Raw genomic sequence first — 18,218 nt, 5'->3', positions numbered from 1 at the left:
GTTAACAAGAAGCCGCCTGTGTGTGCCTGTGACCGATTTTAAATTCTGCTGTTCGCCATGTTTACGACGGCCGCGATGACGTCTGAGCGCTGAAACGCTCGAACGAGATTATAGGACAGAAGTCGGGACAGAAACCTGTTGGTTTACCGACAGTTTTGCAACCTTCATCTTTTCAATTTAAAACCAAACGGTGATGTTACTATAAACCTGAGCTACTCTAGTTCTTATATTTATCATTGAATGATAAAAATGGGACTAGAGTACTTCATGCTGTTACTGTCACTGCTTTAGCTTTTTGTAACTAGACATCACAGCAGAAACCAAAGGACACTCTAGAGCGGTCCAAATTCATGGGCTGCATCCTCCTGAGGACCCGGCCTTCGCGGTCTACGTGGGCCGGGTCCTCAGAAGGTCGGGTAGGCCGGAAGTAAACGGCTGTGAAACTGGACGGTCTAGCCTTCTGATTAGCGTCACCGCTGTCTCGGTGGAGTTTAATAAAATCGGCCGTCTGCTCCTTGCTATCTAAAATATAACAGGACACTGGAGTAAACTCTCGACCGTCTCATACTTCTGTTTAATCAGTTTTCTGTTTGACGTTTATTCAGCTGTGTGAAAACCAAGGAGGAACCCACCCGGGGGATTAATAACGTTTTATCTAATCTAATAACTTTAATCTCAGCCAAACCGATTTACTCACGAACAAATAAAACACTGAAAAAAGCCCAACAATAACATTTTTAGGTTGTCTAAGTGACTTATATATTACGTTTAACCTGAGCAGCAAAACTCTGCGGTGATCTGAAAATGATGTGCCGGGAGTTGTGCCGTTCTCTGCGGCTTCAGTGACCCTCGAGCTCCCGGCGAGCTATCGAGCTGGTGGGTAGCAGACGTCTCCGAAAACGTCGAAGCACTTTTGCAAATATGCGATATCCTGATAAACCGAGCAGATATTTGATGTTTACACAGCTACTTTCTCCCCTGAAAATATGTTAAAAGTTTATTTTGTGACCCAGAAAGATTAGTAAGAGTAATTTTAAAACTTAGTAGTGGCCGCCATTGCCGGAAACTGGAGTTTGGCTGGGCCGCGCTATGAATTCTGGGATATGGTAGGCCACGAAGGACACACCCGACCCATCCTTCAAATTCGGGGAAAAGGAGGACGCATTTGTCGGCTGCATTCGGAGGAGTCTATGAATTTGGACAGCCTTCGGCGCGTCGCTGTGACGTAATCAGTCTACAAATGCGGCCTCAGGAGGAAGCACCTGCTATTAACTAATCTCAGAGCAAGAAGTAGCCTCCTTTATTCTGCTTCTGTTCACCGATGAGACCATGATGAACAGGATACTGTGTTTAGTAGCACCTGGTGCGCGCAACTGAGTCCATCAGTAAAATGTTTAGTGTGGTCACAGATCCAGTGACTGACAGTGAGAGCAGCGCCCCCTGCTGGCTATGAGAAAGGATGCATGACTTAAATCCGCGTTTTACATCCAGACTGAAGTAAAATCACATAAAGTAGAACAAATGTGCATTCTTTTTAATGGCCAGCAGGGGGCGCTCTGTGTGGCAGCAAACCCTTCTGTTCCTGTGGAAATCTGTTGGAAAACAGATCCTCTGCTCTGATCCTAGTGAACACTTTCCTGATGAGATAATGAACTTCTCTGCTTTGGCTCATTTTGAAAAAAACATCAAGCCCATCTTATAAATTTTATTCCCTCTCAGAGTCAGAAAAATCGATCTTTTAAGCCGCTTGTGGTAAAACATTGTTTTAAAAGGTGTTTTTTGTGCGTGAACTTCTTCTCTCCCTTTTTGAGTTGAGCCTTTTTAACCTTTCACTGTCTTTGGGAGCCGTGAGTGATGAAAGCTTGTGGTGAAGGGCAAGTAGGGACACGCCGCGGTTTGATTCATTCGTCACTGAATGATTTACTTATTTGAAGGACAGGCGCCGATGTGGTGAAGGTCACCTGAACGCGGCGCAGAAGGAAAAGCTCAGCCTTTCTCAGCTCTTTATCAGAGGCAGAAATGTGTTGCTGTGTCCTTCCCTGTTTGCGATGTAGACAATGCCGCAGTTTAATCCCGCGCTTCTTTTGTCCGAGTTAAAACTCGGAGCGAAGGAGGAATCGCCCCCCCTGAGACGTTTCAGTCGGTGATGTAAATGCACGGCGAGCTCTGCAGATAATAAAACGCTTTAGATTTTGTTTCATCTCCTCTTTGATCTCCAGACTCAACACTTGCGTCGTGCAGCTGATGGTTAAGGCTCTGAAATGCCCTCATTCTGCTCGTCTAATCTGCATGTTGACTTATGAGAAATCACACAGTCGCACCGGGATCAGGCTTAAAAAACTGTGTACTTTCTTTCTTTCAGAGCTGTGCATTTCGATTTCCTGCACTTTGTTTCCCGCCCCCTCTGAGGACCTTATTGTGTATTAAGGAGATTTTCATTAGGTTTTATCCTGCAGCTGTTGCTCTTCAGCAGGTTCAGACGCAGGTTAACAGGCTGCCGAAAGGCCGCAGGAAGTTTTACCGCATTAGAGGCAGGAAAAGTGGATTTACAGTGTGGTTATATAATATGAGCAAATACAAACAGAGTCCCAGAGGTTGTTAATGTGCAGACTGCTAGCCATGCTAGCGGCTGAGCTCTGTGCATATCCATCACATAGTGACACAGACTGAATAACAAGTAGAAGCTCTGACATAAAATCCAGTCTATGCTCGTGTCTGTTTAATGCCATCGTCAGGTCAACACACCTGTGGTATGAATGCACCTGAGCTGCAAATCTGCACTGACAGGAAACTCTGTCGCTGCCAACAGTAATCTGATTCCTGAAAGTATCTTTTCAAGATTCAGTTTGACTGCCCTCAGTGTCTCTGTGTTCTCATATATGCATGATGCTAATGATGCTAATGATGCTAACGATGCTAATGATGCTCAGGTTTGAACATAGGGAACAAAGACACTGTGTGCTGACACACTGCACAACATCTTCCTAATGGGGTCATTCTTGGCCACTGGAGGCCGGCTCCATCCCCACAGACTCTCATGTTAAAATGTCCATAAAGAGTTCATCTTTTAAGGCTTTTCTAACAGCTGGCTGTAGCTGTTAGCGCTCTGCTAGCTGAACTGGACCTCTCATGCATGTTTGTGGTGTTGGAAGGAGTCTGCTCCACTTTTGAGGAGTCAAATCAAACGCTACATTTTTATGTGAATCAGTGCTAATTATCAGGTGCAGTTTACAGACGTTTCTTGTAGTGATAACTTGCTACATTATCCTCTTTTTGCTTTGTGATCCATGCTGGAAGTCACACACAGTCAGAGCAGTTTTTCTTTTTCATTTTTATTGACTATAAATACAAAAACAAGTGTTTGGAAAGCTGCACGGAGCTTTGAGGGTGTTGTGCTATTTTGTGTCTGAACCTCTACAACACAGCTGGAGAGGGCAGTGTTCGTATGACCCACAGGGGCAAAATAATAGGGAAAAAAATCAGGTGGAAATAATCGAACATTATCCTTTAACTTGCAGAGTGCAGCAACCTGGCAAAAAAGGAACATGAGGCGTGTTGAGCTTCCTTACCGAGGACGTTTCCTTTGAAAGGGCTGCCGTCGTCTTTCTTGCCCTGCTTTTCTTTATCAGCTGCAGAAGAAACAGAAGGATGGAGTCGGTTACATTCAGAAATCCTCTCTAAATAACCCCCAACAGTTTATTTTTTCCCCAGTGTGATGGAAAACAAAGATTTCAGCGTTTCCATCCAGGCGACGGCTTGAGATCATTTCTATTTCCTCGGGTGAAACCGACACTGCCTGACCGCTTGACTTCCTCTTCGCTGTCTTGCATCGTGTCTTTTGTGATCTGTTTATTGACTCTGTGTGTTTACTCTTCAGAACAGACTAAAGGAAGTGAAAGATGTCGGGGGATGTTTACTCGCCATCTGAGTTTCGCTCTGTTAGAGTCGAGGTGGGTCAGTCTGATGGTCTGTGTGTGCTTTGTGTGGCCAACAGTGGTGGGTGCCAATAAACAAAGAAGCAGCAGGGTTAGGGTTCTTGTGTTGTTGTGGTTATTTTCCTGTTGACAAGCTTCATGTCTTCGTGCCGTCTGCAGGAGGATCTGCTGCGAATGTTAAACAGGGCATACACTCTGGTTTGTACGTCTATCATTGTGGGGACCCTGGTATACATATCGCCCTTGTCCACTGGTCTCTACTTAGCTCGGCTTGACTCAGTTTGTAGACTTTTCCTATAAGGTGGAAACCTGTTTGCTCAGCTGGCGTTAAAAATTGATCTGAGTCGCAAAGTAAAATTACTTCTAAATTATATAACAGCATCCTGCGGTGTAAAAACGACAGCACTCTGTATATTAAAGCGAAGTGGGAAAAGGAGGGTAATTTGTCAATTACAGAGAAGTGTTGGGCTCACGCATGCAAGATACAGTGGGCTACCACTGGGTCTAATGTTTGGCGTGAATTTTGCTGGAAAAGCATTATGAGATTTTTCATCACCCCTGCTCAACAAAGATATCGAGGACTTGGTGATAAATGTTGGAGATGTGGGGGAGACGGAGCTAACCATTTCCACATCTTTTGGGGCTGTAAAGTTATTCGCCAGTATTGGTCTCTAATCCATGATCATTTACAAAATGTTTTTTCATTTGTTTTTCCTTTAACTTTTGAGACCATATTTTTGTGCAGTGTACCAGTGGATAAACTAAATTCCAACGACAGAAGACTCCTGTATATCCTTCTGGCCGCAAGTAAAAAGCCTCTTACGAGAAGATGGCTTAAGCCTGAACCACCAACGATAGAAGACTGGTTACATTCTGTACAAGAGATCTATACGATGGAAAAAGTGTCATTTTCTCTTAAACTTCAGAGGGATACCTTCTACGGAATATGATCTAAATGGACAGACTATGTTAAGCATATGAGGTGTGATTTTGTATATGATGTTACAACCCTGAGTACGTAAACCTACCTGCCCTGCTGCCTCCTAACCCTATTTTTTTTCTTCTTTTCTCTTCTTTTTCTGTCTTCTTTATTTTTCAATTATAAGTTAAAATGTGACAGCAAAGAAAGTGTAAAAAGGCAAACTACTGTTATGTTCAACAGCTGTCCCAATAAAAGAGATAATAATAATAAAGAAAATTGATTTGAGTCAATCCAAAAATGTGGTGTCAACAGTGGCCAGCCAATGGCGTCACTCGACGAGTCATGAGACTGACTCCTTAACAAAAATTAAAATGCCATTTTTGAAACCTGGCAACGAAGGAAATGTGTCGCATACAAATGATGTTACGAGACTTTTGGCCGCATTGTGTCTGTGAAGGTTCTCAGTCATCCAGGTCATCGTAGTCAAAGGAGCTTGCAAAGAAAAGCGTCTGGACTTCTTTAAGTTACTTGAAGACGTTTCACCTCTCATCCGAGAAGCTTCTTCAGTTCTAAGGTCAAATGGTGGAGAGTCCCAGATTTAAACCCAGTGGGAGTATCCCCCCACAGAGGGACAAAAGGACCCCCTGATGATCCTCTAATCGCCTGAGCCAAGGTGTGGAACTGGGTGTGGGTCCCAATCAGCCAGAGTTTCGGGTGAGTTCATTGTGAAACCTGGCCCCACCTTATCATGTGAATTCCTGAGGTCAGATGGCCCAGGATGTGAGTGGGCGTTAAGGCGTCTGGGAAGGGATCTCAAAACTGGATTATAGATGGCAGAGAGTTGGTGTCGTAAACCACCGCCTCTGTTCAAAGATGGTCGCTCACAGTGGACATAGATGCTTCTTTCACTCCTTAAACCATCTGTCCTCTCTGTCCAAAATGTGAACATTGGCATCCTCGAAAGAGGATGGACCCACACCCAGTTCCACACCTTGGCTCAGGCGATTAGAGGATCATCAGGGGGTCCTTTTGTCCCTCTGTGGGGGGAAACTCCCACTAGGTTTATATCTGGGACTCTCCACCATTTGACCTTAGAACTGAAGAAGCTTCTCGGATGAGAGGTGAAACGTCTTCAAGTAACTTAAAGAAGTCCAGACGCTTTTCTTTGCAAGCTCCTTTGACTTTTGGCCGCATTGCTACAACAACCCCATACGCACAGGAGGTACTCAGCTGTAATGGAAAACAAACCAAACTGAGTAGAGTCGAGTAGATACTGGTGGAAGCGAGGCTGGACATTGACAATGTTTAATCATAACCTTTTGAATCCAGACGTCAGGATCAGAGGTATAGTTTAGTGAGAAACCAAGAACACGTCTGCTCATTAGCTTAATTATGAACTATGTAACTCATTTCATGTCTTTACTGAGGTCATAGAACAAGTTAACCCAGGGCTGTTCTCACAGGGGTTATTTGTTCATACTGTCAATTCATTATTTGATACTTTGGCCATGTTTGATATGATTATCCACAAGAGGAACAGTGTATACATATAAATGAAAAAAAAAATCCAAGAAAGATTTTATTTCACAGGGAATAAATTAAAACAGCACAGCTTTCGTTTGCCTTTACCGACTGACGAAACTTAAAATCTCTGTTGGAGAAAATGTGTAAGTGATAACAGTGATTATCAGTGATCTCTTCTAAGTTGGGCTTTGTGCTTCAGGCTCTGTGCGTGCTCACATATGGCAGCGTTTCCTGGGATATCCGGTCGTAAAGTCTGACATCACAAGCCGTGTCTGGGCCTAAACTCCGCTGTAGGTCCATATATCAAACGATCACTATGGCATTACTGAGAGTTAAAAACTGTCTAAAGTCTTTCATCTTTAATAAAATGATCAGCGTTCTGCTCTACCAGGTGTAACAATTGAGTTTAACATCCATGAAAAGGGAATTTATGACATTTAACGGAGTTAGAAGTTAGCAGGAAGTTAGCTCGCTAGCTAAATACAATATAGCATGTCCTGACTGCGGGGTTTTGGAAACAAATTAAAACGTACAGCTCTGTTATCACTTCCAACATAAATGAAGACAGAAAACTAAACAGCAGTGACGTTTGTAGGGTTACTGAAGTTTGGCTAGCTGGTATATAATGATGTGCTACGTGACCGCTAGCGACACAGCTATGTTAGCATAATACAAACAAGCTAACTTTTTTTCCTCTCGATAAAAGTTAACGTGAGTGTTCTCGGTGGTCAGGAACAAATGTAATCGCATGGCAGGATGCTGTAAAAGGACCAAACTTCAGCCAGGAGAACAACTGAGATAATCCATCCACAATACGAGGTTAGTCATTCATATACTGCTGCATGGGCTGGGCTGTAGTTACATCCTAAGGTTTTAAAAACTGAGCTTAAATAAATGATTAGCGGTAATAAAAGCCGAGGGAGGTCAACAGTGATCACTGACTGTTTTAGGAGCTTTTTGAGATTAAATAGAAGAAAATACAAAACATTAAACATGTTAACAACACAAAAGCCATATTAAACGCAGACTACTTAGGCCTGGAAGTAGGATTCATCACGTCATCACTTAACGACCGGATATGACTCTTCCACACAAAATGATCCCTATGAGTGTCACCTCCTCCACTCAAGAACATAGAGTGGACACAAAAAGTATAACAGTGAAATGCAACACTGTGCCAATAGCATGAGAACTGGATACATTTAATAAGCATGAACAGTTACTGTTCCACGGTTTAATACGGACGATGTTTTAGTTCGTCAGCAGATCAAAATGAGATCAGGTGTTCTCGATGCACGGTTCAGCAGTGTGAATAAACTCAGCAGCTGATTAGAATCAAGTATAAAAACATTTACACCGTAACCATGGTGATTTAGCCAGTTAAGATGGGAGACACAATTTTCTGTTTTATAAGGTCAATACAGTTCATTAAGCTATCAGCCTGACTTTTAAGGTCAGGTCCTTATTTTGTCTGTTGATATTTGAAATCACACCCAAAGTGAGGATGTAAAAAACCCACATTCTACAAAGTTCTCCTCATAATGCACCAAAATGCACTTGGTCTCCACACAAACATGCACGCACACACACACACACACTCATCCATTTTTAATGCTCCATCATTCCTGAGGAAATATTGACAGAAATCTCTTTGTCTCCGTCTTACCCTCCCCCTCCCTCCCTCCCTCCATCAGCATCTCCCCAAAGCCTCATTGTTTCCCATCTTTGCTCTTGCTCCCCTTTTTCTGTATTTGCAACCAAAAAATAAAAATCACAAAACAGTCTGCTGATGCAAGAAAAATATGAATGACAAACTGTTATAATAATTTTATGTGGTATAAGCAGAAGTATATGGACTCCCTAGACCAGGGGTGACCAACTCCAGTCCTCGAGAGCTGCTGTCCTGCAGCTTTTAGATGCATCCCTACTCCAACACAGCTGAATCAAATGGTCTGATTGCCTCTTCAGCAGCCATCAAGTTTGGCAAAGGCCTGTTAACAAGTCATTCATTCAGGTGTGTCGGAACAAATCAGTCATTTGTTAGTAAAGCTAATTAAGCTTTAAACTCTTTTACACTTCACTGTATATTGTGAATACAAACACAAGTTGTAGTTTGAGGCTGACTAATAACCAAAAAAAATAAATAGTCAAGTTACCATTATTGGATTTAATTTACTTTACAATTCCCACATAAAGGGTTTAACCACTTCAGTTCTTATATAACCAGTAGTGGTGCATGTGACGTCCCCAAATTCATTACTATCCACATAAAAATCAATAACTGGTACAACTGTGGGTTTGGTCTTCTTTAAATATCCACATATTTATATCTAGATATCAACTAATATTTCATTATGTAAATTTCCAGAAATTAACTGAAAGATTTGGGATTTATAAAAACATCAATATACAAAATATGTTTCTGGTGGACTAATTTACAGTTGAAGGTAATGAGAACAAATACACTGACTAAGCTGGAAAAGGACCACCTGGGTTGGTGGTGGGTTGCAAAGTGGCTTTAGGAAGCTAATGGGCTAAATAATGTGTGTAGGTGTGCAGAGCGGTATCAAATGAGCCATTGGGTGTTATCTGACTGCCTGGTAAAGTCAAGAACAGCAGCTTTTGTCTTCTTCACTTGTTCAGTCACATCTTTAGTTATTTCTGGGTCCAAATGAGTCACAGATTATTATGTCAGGGTGATTTCATGCTGCAAGCTTGAAAGCTAGCTTGTAGAATCTCCTGGTCTCGACTCTGTGAGCTTTCTTGTGTAATTGAGTGTAAATATCATCGAATGGCTGAAAGGGTCCATCCATGATGTAAGAGCCAATTAAAGGTTAATTTTATTGGTGCTGGTAAAATGATTAGAGGAGAAATATACATGTTTGATGTTAAGAATATAATTTCAAGTTAATTTCTAAAAACTGTTGTGTTAAAGGTATAGAATATAGAAGTGCGACATTCTAATGCGCTTTTTAGTATTTTGGGCTTCCGGCACACTGTAATTACGTAGTTGGGGCGTCGGATAAGCTGGAAGCAACACAGTTTTTTGACCGAGTCTTTCCATGTAAATTAAGTTTCAATAAACATCTTTTTTGCAAGAAAAGTACCTGGACTTGCTCGCGTTTCAAATGCATGTTGCCGGACTGACTCCTAAAGGTGGTACAGAAGAGTGAAATAGAGACGGAGTGCCGCCACTACACATATCGTCAGGTTAGTTATTAATATGTTAATGTGTGGTTTGGATCTCTCACTATGAAAAACTCGATTTGAACAAATCATGAATGGTGTTAGTAAAAAGCTGGAGCTGTAGAGAATTACAGCTTTTGTAAGTTAACAAGCTTACGTGAACCACAGGTCCACATTCGGCCAATATTTGGCTCCGCTGCTGTGGAATAACAGGATCAATGTGTTCAAATCCTTTGAATTTGGTTTCTTGGCTGTGGTGCACTAAGTCACTGGCCTGCTGCCCTGAGGAAATAACAGATCAGAGAAGGTGGCAGGTGCTCTTCACCTCAGGGTGCAATACCACCCCTCACCACCCACTCACCCTCACCTGCCACCTCACTGAGCCAATCAGATCACTGGCCACCTAAAAGCAATAACCACTGACAAGAAATCCATAACTCTTCCCGGGTTAGGGTCTCCTGCTGGCACCTGCAGAGAGTGCATCTCCAGCAGGGCGACACATTGTGATTCAAGGTGAGTCCATCAACATAAATCAGACCTGAGGCTCAGAGCTGTACCGAGGCTGGAGGAGCTCTGGGTGTTGGCACAGACTCTGAAAAACATCACGCAGCAAACTGTGACTGCAAATGAGGTTTGCATCTAACGCTTGCACCTCACCCTCGGCTCCTCTGAGAGGAAGAAACCTTCAGTGATGGTTCAGAGGAGCTGTGACTCATGGCAACGGTGTTTTCATCTCCGCCATGAAAAGATGCTCTGCGTATTTGAGAATCAAACATGGGAGTAAATTTATAAAACTGCGAGAAATCACTCGAAAAAGAACTAACAGGCGGGGCAAAGCTGGAGGAAGCTGATGAACTTTTGGAATCCCTTTTTCATGTTTTTTGGCTCTAATTTACTCTCTTTTGAAGCTTCTGAGACAAGAAACCTACAACACTTTAAAGAAGAAAACCTTTAGTTACAAATGTCATTTAGAAGCTCATCAACTTTAAGCTTCAAGTCCAAGTCACAGTTTTGCAGTCACAAAATGACCAGTAGCTTAAAAAGGTTCAAAGTAGTCGCACTTTCACCAACAGTGATACTATTTCATTTATGTTTTCCTCCATTTTATTCAAGAAGAAAGGAAAACCAAGAATCCATGACTGTGCATGTGGACATGAACCTCCTCATGCTCAGTAGGCGGCGACTCCTCTTCAACTTCAGGTTAGGGTTACTAATAAGCAAGATTACAATAACAATGTCCATATATGGTAATGTTAGGGAGGAGGTTGGGGTCAGTGGATGGGTCATTTTGATGACTCATATTTCCTATAATGATGATCTGATCTGAAGAGAACTGCTGTTCATGTTAATCTCCTGTTACAATGAGTCACGCTGCATTTTCTCTTTATCTGCAGAGAGTCGTGGAAACACTTTGACTGAAGCATCAACGAGACTTTACTAACCAAACGGTGACGTCACAGGGCATGTTTGACATACCATGTCAGCACCCACCAGTTTGTAAAGTCCTGCTGTGACACCACCCTGGTGTCTGAAACCAGATGTAATGAGTGAGTCATTACCCAGTGAGCATATCTGGATAATAAGCTTCTTTGACAAGTACAATTACCATAATTTATCAAAAGAACTCAGGGTTTTATTGACCTGAAAGTAGAGACTCAGACCCAAACTCATCAACAGGAAAGTATTTACAGAGGTTCTTCTACAGGACGTGAAGCCTTTTGGCAACCGGAGGTAGTTTCACTGGTAGCTACCAGAAATAATTCATTCTTCTGTGTTGGCTTCACTTTTCAGACCCACAAGTCACATCCATCTTTTATACTGTCTGTCTGGACTATGGGTATGCAGCTTACCCAGACATGCTTGTGCACAGTCCTCTAAAAGAGCAGTATGATGAGGCATCAGTTAAATACAAATGGGCGGGTTGTAGGGGGTTGGGAAACGCATCTGTAACCGGAAGGTCGCCGGTTCGATCCCCGGGCTCTCTGTCCTGGTCGTTGTGTCCTTGGGCAAGACACTTCACCTACCGCCTGCTGGTGATGGTCAGAGGGGCCGATGGCGCGATATGGCAGCCTCGCTTCTGTCAGTCTGCCCCAGGGCAGCTGTGGCTACAACCGTAGCTGCCTCCACCAGTGTGTGAATGTGAGAGTGAATGAATAGTGGCATTGTAAAGCGCCTTGAAAAGCGCTGTATAAAATCCAATCCATTATTATTAAATGAAAAATTAATAGTCAAAGATTAAAACATCAGTATGAAAAGAAGAAACGGTCGAGTTTTCACTGTTTTCAAAATGAATTCATATCAGGAGTTGATGATAATTAAGGCAGGCCTACAGATTAGCTAGAGGCCACATGGAACCACCGTTTGGAAGAAAAGTGAGTATCCCCGACCACTTCCTGTATGGCTGACGCTTGCTTATGAAATTGGTCACAAAGACGTGTTGCACTGGGATTTTTTGGGTCTCTGGTAGGCTGCCAACGTATCTGCAAACACAAACTACTCACTAAGTAGTTGAAAAGTCTGATGCAAGTACAAGTTTGCAAGTTGTTGTTTAATTAAGGCAGAATTTTTGTTTTCAGGTTTCACTACCACTCACTAGTTTGTGTTTGCAGATGAGTTGGTGGCTTCCATGCAAGCTACAGGCGACCACAGCAACCTGCTAGTGACCGAGGCAATTGTAAGGAGGGTTTTGGTTGTAGCACCATGTACCTCTTCTTTCTAATGTGATTAATTTCCCTCTCATTTAAACGACTTTTCAAATATTTGCCATGAACATTCATATTCATATTCATTATGCAATTCATATAAAGTCTATTATTTTGGTGTTGTTGTTGCAGACTTCCTGTTTGAGCTGGAAGAAGCTGCAGGCAGCTGGGAACTCTTTCTCGTAGTTTTCCGAGTTTTCTGGTAGCTTTGAAGTCTCCTTGCATGTTGTTTTGATTGTCTCATAGCTTTACCTGATAGTTTTACCCGAGTACTTCAAGCCAGAATGAATTCTGTTGGTTAAGCTAGGCTATAACAAACTATGGCCTTTTGAAATTTGAGAGTTTTTCTATTAGCGATGGATAAAATGAAAATACTGTACAGCTAAGAAACGCTGGATTTAAATTCATAGGTTATGGCTCATATTACTCTGTAGGTGGAGGAAACTGATCTGAACTTGAAGTCTAACTCTGTGTTTCTGACTGATGTTATTTAAACCTGCTGTTGGTGCCAAGCAGGCCCTGCGTGTCAGATTATTTCAGGATGTTAACAAGGTGTGGATTAATTTCTCGCGGATTAAAACTGCGGCTCCTGCTCGCTTGATTTGTTTCCTAATTGAAAACACCGGTGATTAGATGCATTAATTTGTCTGACACGGTTTCAATAACGAGGCTGATTTATGAAACGGTCACAGTCGTGCAGTCAGCAGTACTCAGCGAGCCCTGAACGCCATCAGTCCTGCATTTTACTACATCAGCAAGTCAATGTGAAGTAATGACCCACGTCTGCAGCCGGAGGAACAACGCTCAAGCTGGAAGATTTAAACAGCAGCAGTGACGGTTTTCAACTTAAACAACTTTTTGAAAGTGAGCTGGAAAAAAAAAGGAATGAAGAACAAGAAGGTTTCAGTCAAGTAAAGCGATGAGGACTAAACAGAAAGAGAAGCGGACTCATATAAGAAGGAAAAAGTAAAGAAAGAAAGGAGTTAAAACTGAGGAAGAGAAATAAAAAGAGGAAAGCTTACATTTCTGAAAGAAAGATCAAAGACATCAGGAGGAGAGAAAGGGCCGAAGACAAAAGAAGATGAAAGTGATTAATGGAAGGACGAAAAAAACGAATCTGGGAAGAAAAGAAAAGTTCAGTGAGGAAAATAAAGAAGAGTCAAATACAAAGAAGTGAAATGAGTACTAAACTTCTTCGTTTCATCCATTTAGAGTGTTTTTCCTTTCAGGGCGGCTTATTGTTGAAGAACGAGCTTATTTCATAATCCACACAGCTGATGGCGACCGTTTTCTGAGATTCGGTGAGATTTTCCAATCTGGATCGGATCAAACTGCTGCGGAGGCGTCGGTGGGCGGATTTCTGTCTGAACGCAGAGCGACGAGGCCGAGAGCTGCTCTCGACTCGCTGCGGTCGAGGTCAAAGGTCGTCGGAGCGGCTCAGGCTATTCACAGATCATCAGCAGAAGCTTCGCTGAGCCACGGGGGACGAGCAGCGAGGGTTTACTACAGGCTCCTCATCGAGACTTCATCTCACGACGTCTTTTGTACCAAAGCCACAAATGTTTGGTCCACTCGTCACGAGGACGAGAGGCTAGAAGTTATTTTAAAAATGATGTGATTGTCTCATGTGTGCACCATGAATAAGACCAGTTTATCAGGTTTTAGCTTTTCTTCATAGTAACCTGTGACAGTTATCCTTCTGACAGCTGCATTTAATGCGCGTTTATACTGTCAGACTTAATTATTGTGAGCAGATCAGCTGATCTCAGAACTCAGCTGAGAGAATTCAGACTCTCCTCCTAAACATCAGCAAGACTAAGGAGCTGATCGTGGACTTCACTACAAAGCAGGCGAGGAATTACAAGCCCCTCATCATCAGTGGCGCCAGTGGAGAGAGTGGACAGTTTCCGATACCTGGGTGTCCACATCACTCAGGACCTGTCACGGTCCTGTCACATCAACACCCTGGTTAAGAAAGCCCGTCAGCGTCTCTTCTTCCTAAGAAGACTCAGAGACTTCCATCTGCCACTGAAGGTGCTCAAGAACTTCTACTGCTGCACCATCGAGAGCGTCCTGACGGCAAACATCTGCACCTGGTTTGGGAACAGCACCAAGCAGGACAGACGAGATCTGCAAAGAGCGGTGCGCTCAGCCGAACGCATCATTCAATCAGACCTGACCTGCTGTCCATCTACACCAAGCGGTGCAAGTCCAAAGCTAGGAAGATTATGATGGACCTCTCCCATCCCAACAATGGACTCTTCTCACTGTTGAGGTCTGGGAAGCGCTTCTGCTCCCTTAAGGCCAAAACAGAGAGAATGAGGAGGAGCTTCTTCCCCCAGGCTATTCGGGCCCTGAACCAGTGTAGGACTGGACTCTCACACACATCACACCACCACACATTTCCTACAATCCTATAATTCCTATAATTTATAATCTTGATAATCTCTTTCTGCTATTTGCACATTTCTTACTGTTAATTTGTAAATTTTGTAGTAACCTGTAAATTGTAAATACTGAAAAACTTTTTTTCTGTCATTTAATGGTCGGGCATTGTACAGCTACAAGCATTTCACCCCCATGTCATACTGTGTATGGTTGTGTGTGTGTGACAAATAAAATTTGAATTTAATTTGAATTTGAGTTCAGAAATGAAAAATGGCGTCAACAAGCTAACTTTAGCTTCATCACATGGTTCTGAGTAACAGGAAAAATCAACAGCATTAAAATGTCTCAAAGTCATAAATATATATCAATGAAGAAACCGAAACATGAGGAATCAATCTGTCTGTGAAGTCGGTGATGGTGCCTGATGAGGTTAGTCCAACTTTGCAAAGTGAACGATTCGTTTCCTGTGAATTTGTGACTTCAGACTCGGTAACCTGCAAATCTGTTTCTCTGACTCTTTAAGCCTCCTCAGGTTTATTATGAAAAATGGATTTAACTTCCTCCTGTTTCTTATTGGATGCTTAAACAAGCCTCTGGGTATCATTGAAACGCCTTCACATTCAACTTGAGTGTCTTTAAAAGGTCAGTCGGTGTTTGTTTTCTCAACATTGATCAGCTCTGTGGACACGTGGAGCACAAACCCGCGCTGTTTGCTGCAGGTCAGGTTATTAGGAAAAAAAAGGAAACTGAGCCATAATTACTGCTTCGTGTGACACTGAATGCCTCATTTCTGTCACACAGGAGGGACGTCTGTTTATCGAAACCCTCCGTTTCCTGTCACGATCGTCTCCAGAGATCCGCTCTCCTCGTTGGCTGAAAAGGGTGTTGGCGTCACTTATTCACACAGCGCTTCCTGCCGGCCGCCACAAAGCTGCGCGTGGAGCTTTGAATCCAGTCGCTCATGCACGTCAGGAAACAGCGTGATGACAGAGAGCTCAGAGAGCTGAACAGACTGTGGGTGGAGGCGTACGCCACCATGATGGAGGTAAATCAAAAGCTTAAGAAAACAGACGCTCGGAGATGTTTTACATTTTCACGTGCAAACACAACCAGAATCACAGCTTGGTGTCTCATCGCTCGGTGTCACAGGGCGCCATCAAAACACGAAGACGCACGGAGGCAATGACGCATTCTTATCATGGAAACACACACACTTTTAAATAACTCTCTCCTGATGCAGATAATCACACCAAATATTCAGGATTGTTTGTGCAACTGAAAAAACTCAAGAAACTCAATATTTCGTCCTGATCTTAGGAGTCAGCAACCATTTTGCTTTTAGTCAGAACAAAACAGCCGTGCACCTGCACCAGTGGATAGACCAAAGTACGATGGGTCATTAACCTCACTGGATTCAAATTTGCATGCAAAACAGGAACACAGCCAAAGTGTGGCACACTGAGAATATCGCTCTAATACCAGAATCTTTATTGTCAGTGTAGCAACGAAACACTGACAATAAACTGAGGCCCGATTCTCAGTATGGACACTGGTGTAATCCTGGCTCAAATAAGTGGATCTGATATCAGTAACAAGCCGCTCGGTTCAGTTCATTGCTCTGTTTGCTGGTGGGCGAGCTAATGTAGCGCGACAGAAACTGAGAGCAGCTTTTATTTCGTCTTTCTGTGGCTGTGTCCCAATTCAGGGTCTGCAGCCTCAACGATCCTCAAGGGCCGCGTACTTAAAGACCGCTAAGGCCGGAAGTGCGAGGCTTGTGAAATGGGACGGTCTAGCCTCCGTCGCGCTGCCCAGGTTGCCTAGCAACCATGACACTAACAGCTGGAAACGTTTCAAACAGCTTTGTTTGACAGAAATGAAGGAGAAAATCTTTTGTTCATTTGTTTGTTTCTACATGGGCTTTGATCATTCTCTGATTAAGCTCGGCTATTGAACGGCGTATATTTTAAAGTAAAGGCTTTAAAACCAAGTTAGTACAAACGTCACTAATGTCACATGACTTTGCCGACATGTGGCCAACAGGAATGTTTTAATGTTCTTCGTTATTAAACATTTGCACATAAATAAGTGACATAATATTCAGTACTTACTTAAAGTTTACTCTTCGGGCGCCCCTCATCTGCCGTTTTTTTTCCGGCAAAATTATCCACACCCACCGCCGCGCTATGCATTCTGGGATATGTTGGGCCACAAAGTCTACACCGCCACATCCTTAAAATTCAGGGAAATGAAGGACGCGTTTGAGGGCCGCATTTGAGGCAGCCTTTGGATTGGGACAGCCTTCGTCGCGTCGCGGTGACGTAATCGGCCTTTAAGGCTGCAGACCCTGAATTGGGATACAGCCTCTGTCAGCTCCACATGTGCCAGAAGGTAAGTAGCAGCCAGGTGCTCCTAATCAATGCACCTGATTAACTGATCACGAGCAGGTTTGAGCGCCTCTATAAAAGTGACAGATTTGCTGGTCTGGAGAATTCAGGTGCGTGTTAACAAAACAATCTTCTCAGGAGTTCAAGATCACGCCATGCTGTTCTCAAACGCGCACAAAACCCAAAGAGCTTCATTTTACACTCTACAGGTCTCAGCATGTTAAAGGCAAAGTTCATGACAATTAGAAGATTGAACAAGAATCAGTTGTTTGGAAGCGTCTAAAAAAACATGGAACAAAAACATCTGGAGCGATGTTCTTTGGACTGAGGAAATAAAACAATAACACAGCCAAACAATAACATTTTTAAGTTATCTACGTGACTTATATATCACGCTTAACCTGAGTAGAGAAAGACTGCAGGGGTCTAAAAACGATGGAGTGCGCTGTTCTCACGGCTCTAGTGAGGCTTGAATCCCCGGCTCGCTGTCGAGCTGGTGGCTAACAGACGAAAACGTCGGAGCGCTTTTGCAAATATGTGATGTCCTGATAAACTAAGCAGATATTTGAAGTTTACATTCTAAAAGTTTATTTTGTGACCCAGAAAGATTAATAAGAGTAATATTTAAACGAATTAGCTGCCGCCATTGTTGGAAACTGGAACTGGCTGGGCTGTGAATTCTGGGATAGGTTGGGTCATGAAGGATACACCCGACCCATCCTTTAAATCTGGGGAAACGAAGGAGGCGTTTGTCTGCCACGTTTGGAGCAGCCTTCGTCGCCTGGCTGTGACGTAATTGGCTGACAAATGCGGCCTCCGAAGGATGCGGCCTAGGAATTGGGACATGCCTATTGAGACTGCCAGCATGGTTGGGGAGGGGTGATGATTTGAGCAGTGAACCCCTCTGTACATCAAAGTATTGTAGAGTCAGGAGGCCGTGTGGCTGACAGCTAAACGCTGGCTAAAAGTAAGTCATGCAACGGTCCAATGATCCCAAGCTGAGCTGCAAATCTCCAAGAAAATGCACCAAAGTCCTGATTGTAATGTGACACCTCAGGAGAGCTGTGCATAAACAAATGCTGCAAAAACCAGTGAAGTGACGCCGTAAAGAAGAGCGTGGAAGACTGATAACATCATGCAGAAGTTACTGCAGCTGGAGGAGGATCTACAAAGCACT

The 18,218-nt window shown here is 43.2% G+C and overlaps 1 protein-coding gene across 1 annotated transcript in view; it reads right to left on the bottom strand.

Moving 5' to 3' along the window:
• tmeff1a (transmembrane protein with EGF-like and two follistatin-like domains 1a) overlaps positions 1-18,218 on the bottom strand; it is a 127,646-nt gene that overhangs the window by 5,719 nt on the left and 103,709 nt on the right. Inside the window, exon 7 of the mRNA XM_087831440.1 lies at positions 3,570-3,629. Within this exon, the coding sequence (XP_087687566.1) occupies positions 3,570-3,629 (60 nt within the window). The remainder of the gene's footprint in view (positions 1-3,569; positions 3,630-18,218) is intronic.

This window comes from Neolamprologus brichardi, chromosome 18, assembly GCF_056152115.1.
Source record: "Neolamprologus brichardi isolate AB-2024 chromosome 18, ASM5615211v1, whole genome shotgun sequence".
Taxonomy (NCBI): domain Eukaryota; kingdom Metazoa; phylum Chordata; class Actinopteri; order Cichliformes; family Cichlidae; genus Neolamprologus; species Neolamprologus brichardi.
Note: the sequence above shows the minus strand (reverse complement) of the source record. Positions and strands in the feature narration are given on the sequence as shown.